The sequence below is a fragment of the Triticum urartu genome, chromosome 5, assembly GCF_003073215.2.
Source record: "Triticum urartu cultivar G1812 chromosome 5, Tu2.1, whole genome shotgun sequence".
NCBI lineage: Eukaryota > Viridiplantae > Streptophyta > Magnoliopsida > Poales > Poaceae > Triticum > Triticum urartu.
The window spans coordinates 405587219-405593961 of NC_053026.1; the positions used below are offsets into that span (position 1 = coordinate 405587219).

A 6743-nucleotide genomic window follows, 5' to 3' on the forward strand; every position below is an offset into this window, starting at 1 on the left:
CAGCCACAAAGGTACTGCACATAGGGAGCAAGTCGCCACCTTGGTCATCATCTACGAAGCCACGACACCAGCCAATTCTAGTGGCACCGCGCTACAGGCTGATGGCTGACCAAAGATGCATGCGACACCTCGCGGACGGATCTGGAATGACAGACGAGAGCACCAACCACAACCGCACAAACATTTCAATAAAAGGCCACAATCAAACAGCCAGGAAGCCATGTTAGGGACCAAGCCGCCTCCCACAACCAAGGCCACATCGATTCACGGAAATTACAAATGCCGACCGGCGTGGCAAATGAACACATTAATCCGTCGGGGACGTAGATTATTTGTTTGTTTACCAGTGGAATTACAAATTGTGAAATCCTCCTAGATTAGCCCAGACTCACTGAAAAAAATTGTATCCTCTGAATCAAATGTCATATCTTTCTCTATAGGAAATTGATACATGACATCTCACTTATGATTTTTCTATTCACATGATATACCTAGCCTATGAGCAAAGAAAACCTAAATTATTATTTTTACCAGGATCATACCCCTTTTCATTAAGAGGCAAAAGTTACGCAAGGATTTTACGTACACGCTGATGTGGAGGCGTGGGATTGGAAATAAGGGAGGAAGGGGCCATAACTAAAAATACTATCATTGGAAACTATGTTTAAATACGAATCCGGCGGTATATTTTTTAGTAACATGCATTATTATTTTTTAGTTAAATTTATGGTCAAAATTTGATACAAAATATTAAGGGAACCAATAAACCAGAATGGAGGTACAGTGGTAGTTTTATGTAAGGTTCTCGTAGGTGTAGTATTATTGTTTCATTAATTGCTCAACAAAAATATTGAATATAGAAGTTCACACGAACATAAAGCTAGAACTATGTCAAATAGTACCCCCCCCCTCCTTTCTGGTTTATAGAGCTTATTCAAATTTTTTGTTTTTCCAATTTAAAGGGCTCATTTTCATCTCATGTTTAGTTTCCGAGGCGCATTAAATTTTTGCATGCAAGAATTAAAAAAAACACCATCCCTTTTAAACCCAAACATATACTCTTCAAATTATGGAGTGGAGTAAAAAATGCATTGGAAAGATGCATGCCATCATCTCTCCCCTCTTTAATTATTACCCAACCCCCAATAAGCTAAGTGCATGTAGAAAATAAGACGACTATGGCCGCGTTCGGCTCCTCTCCGCTCTCTCCACTCCGCTCCGGAGCGGACGAGCCTCTAACTCATTTTTACGGAGCAGGCTAAACTAAGCTCCACAAATCCATGGAGTCGGAGCGGATGAGATGGATTCCGAACACGGTCTATGTATAGAATGCTATTAGTCTTGATTACCGTGTGACGAGAGAAAATATTTTAAAATACATTAAAAAGATAGAAGTATATTCTTTTCTGAACAAATTTTAAACCTAAACATACACTCTTCATCGGAGGCAGCAGGGAGTAGAGTACTTCCCCTTCTCGGCTGTTGGCGGCAACCACATCAGACACCACCCGTGGTTTGACAACAAGCCCATCATCATCCGTCTGGCAGCCAAGGTAGTTGGCGCCAGTACCATCCGCTGCAACACCACCCACACTTATATAAAGGCCCAGCCGCTCAAGCCTCTCCTCAAGTTCTTCTCCGTGAGCTCTCTTATCATCCGCACAACCCCGGAACATTTCTTGGTCTGTTGCTCGATCGGTTCCGGTTGCCTTCACCATTAGTACATCCAGCTCGAGGCTCCGCCTAGTTCTTGTTTCCTATGGCCGCGCAATCTTGGAACCCTTTCTCTTGCTGCGTCCGCGGCGCAGCCGTGGACGACGACGACCACCGCGAGTCGCGGAGGGGGAATAAGGGCAGCCCGAGGTCGCCGCTGAAGAGCCTGAGCTCGTCGGGGACGCTGTCACCGGAGGAGCTCTCGCTGACGCTGTCCGGCTCGAACCTGCACTCCTTCACATACGCCGAGCTCCGCGCGGCGACGGCGAGCTTCTCGCGCGCCAACTACCTCGGCTGCGGCGGGTTCGGCCCGGTCTACAAGGGCGCCGTCAACGACAAGCTCCGCCCCGGGCTGGCCGCGCAGGCCGTCGCCGTCAAGTACCTCGACCTGGAGTGCGGCACGCAGGGGCACCAAGAGTGGCTGGTGAGTGCGAAGCAGAGTCCTGAGCTCCTGATCGGTCAAATGCTTGCGAGATTGATTGATTCGGCTGCTAACTGACGACCATTATTTTGTCATGCTGTTGCAGGCAGAGGTTTTCTTTCTTGGGCAACTGAGGCACAAGAACCTAGTGAAACTGATCGGCTACTGCTACGAGGACGAGCATCGGATGCTAGTCTACGAGTTCATGAGCGCCGGGAGCTTGGAGAAGCACCTCTTCAAAAGTGAGTTCGTGAGACCAACAAGTCAAACAAATTTGTTAAATTAATTAAAAGTTTGCACGTACAGTACTACATGCGCGATGAGCTGTTCTTGTCCTCTGCCTTTATTCTCTGTTTCCTTTTTGTTAAGTGGAGAAGGGGCTTTCAAGTTATACAACTCTTGGTCAATGTGGAGTACGTAACTGACAAGAAACATCCTACAATCTTCAGGTATCAGTGGGTCTCTCCCATGGATGACAAGGATGAAGATCGCTGTTGGCGCGGCAAAGGGCCTCGCCTTCCTTCATGGTGCCGACCCGCCGGTGATCTACCGCGACTTCAAAGCCTCCAACATCTTGCTCGATTCGGTAAGCCACCCGTAGTCTTCAGGCTTTTTCAGTTGCAACACTAAACTGAAATGTCACCGTCATCTGGGAACAACACGTCGTCACCTCCCATCACTGTTAGAATTATTACAGGGTCCAACAAAAAGTTAAGTCTTGGTTCCTTCAAATTCCAGGCTGCCACAAAATATTTTACTTTTGTTTTCAAAATGCTTTTTGAGTCCTCATTTTGGAAGCTTGTAGTCATATAGTTGGCACATACAACACCGACGTGACTGGAACTCGGAAGGTTCTTGGATGCATGATAAACTTGAGAAATACAGTCTGCCCTACCCCCATATCACCACCTAATTAACTGAAACATAGCTACCTATCACTGTCTAGCTTACACAAATAGATACCCTGCAAAGTGTAGATACATATAAACAGTAATATTCTTATTTCATCTTATATTTCTCTTATGATGTCAATTGTGAGACATTTCACCTAACCAAATTTGAACTTCTGTTATCTCAGGACTACAACACTAAATTGTCAGACTTTGGGCTGGCCAAGGATGGGCCTCAAGGCGACGCAACACACGTGACAACACGTGTAATGGGGACACACGGGTATGCAGCGCCCGAGTATATCATGACGGGCCACTTAACCGCCAAAAGCGACGTCTATAGCTTCGGTGTTGTGCTCCTGGAGCTCCTCTCAGGACGACAATCTGTGGACCGTGCACGACGACCAAGGGAACAGAACCTAGTGGACTGGGCTAGGCCCTATCTCAAACGGCCAGACAAACTGCACCAGGTGATCGACTCGGCCCTCGAGTGTCAGTACTCGTGCAAGGGTGCCGAAGTGGCTGCGTTGGTGGCGTACAAGTGTTTGAGCCAAAACCCCAAGTCCCGACCATCCATGCGGGAGGTCGTCAAGGCATTGGAGCCTGTACTCGACATGGATGACTTTTTTCCAGCGGGACCATTCGTGCTCACCATCGTTGTCGAGGATGAAAAGGTGATGGACATGAAGGTGGAGACCGAGGAGAAGCACCAAAGCCATCACCAGAACCATCAGGATAGGCACCGACATAAATACCCCGAATCGGTGATCCATGGTGACATTGTGATCCATGGTGACAACAGACAGGTTGCCGGTTTCACCGGTGCGTTGCGGCGGCAACAGAGGACACTGAGTTACCACCGGGAAAGAGGGGCTTAGGAGTTAGGAGTATGGTAGTGGAAGTGCGCATGATTGTAGATAGAAGGTATGTATATGTACATACTACTGAGATGTGATATGATGTCACATCGTTTGTTTAGAAATTGTGGATGTTGTTTCTTTCTTTTCTTCAAAATAGTGGCAAACATACAAAAGTTCAGTTCAGATTTTGGCCAAGTTTGTTGTTCTAATATGTGTGCAAATGAATGAGTCTACTTTTTTTTTTGCGGGCTAAATGACTGAGTCTACTTGATGCCGCATGCTCATCTCTTTCACTTTCAAATTGTTGGTCCAACATTGTAAATCGTTGGCAAGTGAATTGGTAATATGAGAGAAAATCGACACATAAAAGCATATGCTTATTTCTTAGAAATATTAGATGCAAAATATTGCAAGACCACAAGTTGAAATTGATCGCCTCACTTAATGATGTCAAGTTGGATAGGGCATGTACACATTGCATCAGTAGAACAGTAATGTGTTCTGCCTGGCAGCATCTTCGTGTCGTTTTTGCGCTTTTTTTGGTTTTGGTTTCTGTTGTTCGGTTTTCTTGTGATCTGCTTTTATAATAAGAGAGCTTTCTTATGAATTTATATCGTTTGGATGTGTACTTTGATTGTTGTTTTACATATAAACTGAAGTAAAAACGTAATTCAAAACAATTATTGTTTACGCCTCATTAATAAAGAAAAAAAATACTGCCGCTAGTATCTCTTACGACCAGATCGATCAGGATCAGCTGGTCAATTTGGTCAAGAAATAGACTTAATCAGTTATTGACTTTCAAATTTCACTCGCCTAATTGGTTTCTGTCTCCTACAAGAAACCTAGACTCCAGTCCAAAATTCTGCCAAACAAAACATAAATAGTCAACGGCCGGTAGAAACTAGAGTCATTTCCATGTCAGTACGTATCATGGCTAAACTCACATGGTGTCACGCCCAGCAGCGCTGTGCTGTCATCGTTTCTTAATCCATACTAGAAGGATTGGACGCGCTTTGCTGCGCCGTTGATTTTATAGAGATTCTTAAATTTGTTTACTCACTCTATTTCAAAATATATAGTGTATTATTTTTTTTGAAAAGTTAAACCTCTTTAAGTTTGATTAAATTTGTACGGAAATATATCAAAATTCATAATATCAAATCGGTGTTATTAGATTCATCATGAAATAAATTTTCCTGTTTTTTATTTTATATTGTCGATGTCGATATTTTTGGCTCTAAACTTGGTCAAAGTTAAAGAAATTTGACTTTACATAAAACTAATACCCCTTATATTTTAAAATTGATGGAATATTTAGTTTGGCCGGTGAGGGAGATGATGTATTGTATTTTATGTTTATTTATAATGTGGTTATTCAGTGGACCTTTCGCAGTGTGATTCTGCGTTATTCTCTAATCAACCCCTATTAATGTGGGGACATTTTCGCGTCGGTGGCTGCATGTACTATACTCATGTTATAGTATCACATGATGTCGCTTTTTTCTAGGTATTGAAAGTCTAGGCGGGGTTGGTATGTTTTTATAGGCCGGTTGTTGCTGATTAATTAAGAAAATCATTGACGCAATCAAATTTGTAAATTAAATCCAAAATTGAATACCTCAATCGGATGAAAGAACTTCAAAATTAGGTAACATAGAGAATTAAAATAATTAAATGAGAGTTTCTTGAGAAATTGTTGACCCGGTTGATGAAGCTATGTACCTAGGGTAGGGTCATGGATCTGATCAGATACCCTCCCCAAGGACATCTCTTAAAGAACTAGAAGCAGTCGAAGAAAAATCATCGTCCACTCGACCATAAAGTCATGTTCCACTCGACAGTCTTGAAGACACTCGACCATACGAACAACCACTCGACTACCAGAAGATTAAGAGCCACTCACTCTGCAACGGTCGGGATTTAAGTCATAGCTTTAATGGTCATTTATGTACTTTTATTACAGGCGTTACCAGTAACGTCTCTACCTTTATGTACCTTAAACCCTTTGTAACTGAGGGCGGAAGGGGTCTGACGAACTACATATAAGCCACCCCCTCCTCAGGGACAAGGGTTCGCACCCCCTGTAACTCACACGCGTATAATCCAGTCGACCGCCTCCGGGCTCCGAGACGTAGGGCTGTTACTTCTTCCAAGAAGGGCCTGAACTCGTAAAACTCGCGTGTACAACTCCTCCATAGCTAGGATCTTGCCTTTACATTCCTACCCCCCCCCCCCATTCTACTGTCAGACCTAGAACCACGACAGTTGGCGCCCACCGTGGGGCAGGTGTCTTAGCGACTTGTTGGAGAGGTTGCAATTTTTCCGATCCCCTTCATCATGGTTTCAGGCGGAGGTTTGGCTGAGGGCCGCGAGATCCGTCTCGGCGCGCTCGTGTTTGTCGCCGACGACTCCGCTTGGCTTCAGGAGGCTCCACTTGACGTCGACGCACTCCCCGCCCGTGGAGCAACGCACTTTCACGCGTGCGTCCGCAGCGTCCTCCTGCGGCAGCCGTCGACCCAGTATCAGTCGGCTCTTGTAGCTTTTCCCCTCCCTGCGGCCCGCCGGAGCAAGCGTTCCGGTCGATCGAGGCTTCAGCGGTGGGTGAAGCATGCGGTGGCTCGCCAGTCGGCCACCCCTCAAGTCGCGGCAATCGAGCCCGACGAAACCCTCTATGGCCTGTTCGATCTGTCGACTGGCTCCGTAGAGACTGCATCCGAGTGCGACAGCAGCGACCCAGCGACGGAAGTTTTGATGGTCAATGGACCACGCAGTCCTCCTGGCTTCACCCGTGAAGACGGAGGTGATGGGGGTGGCAACCCGTCGCATATTCATGAAGAGTACCATACCGAACCCCTC

General features: G+C 45.6%; 1 protein-coding gene across 1 annotated transcript; it reads left to right on the forward strand.

Moving 5' to 3' along the window:
* The first annotated feature begins 1624 nt into the window (after positions 1-1624).
* LOC125509314 (serine/threonine-protein kinase RIPK-like) lies at positions 1625-4115 on the forward strand. Its single transcript, XM_048674264.1, has 4 exons — positions 1625-2137; positions 2241-2376; positions 2584-2720; positions 3213-4115. The coding sequence occupies exons 1-4, from the start codon at positions 1760-1762 to the stop codon at positions 3900-3902; spliced, it is 1341 nt and encodes a 446-aa protein (XP_048530221.1). The 5' UTR covers positions 1625-1759; the 3' UTR covers positions 3903-4115.
* Positions 4116-6743: the final 2628 nt, after the last annotated feature.

What these genes read in the sequence shown, in the direction of transcription:
- LOC125509314 (XM_048674264.1), top strand. Translation starts at nt 1,760, where the DNA reads ATGGCCGCGCAATCTTGGAACCCTTTCTCTTGCTGCGTCCGCGGCGCA. An exon ending in AGGGGCACCAAGAGTGGCTG is followed by an intron (nt 2,138 to 2,240) that starts GTGAGTGCGAAG and finishes ATGCTGTTGCAG; the next exon opens with GCAGAGGTTTTCTTTCTTGG. An exon ending in GGAGAAGCACCTCTTCAAAA is followed by an intron (nt 2,377 to 2,583) that starts GTGAGTTCGTGA and finishes TACAATCTTCAG; the next exon opens with GTATCAGTGGGTCTCTCCCA.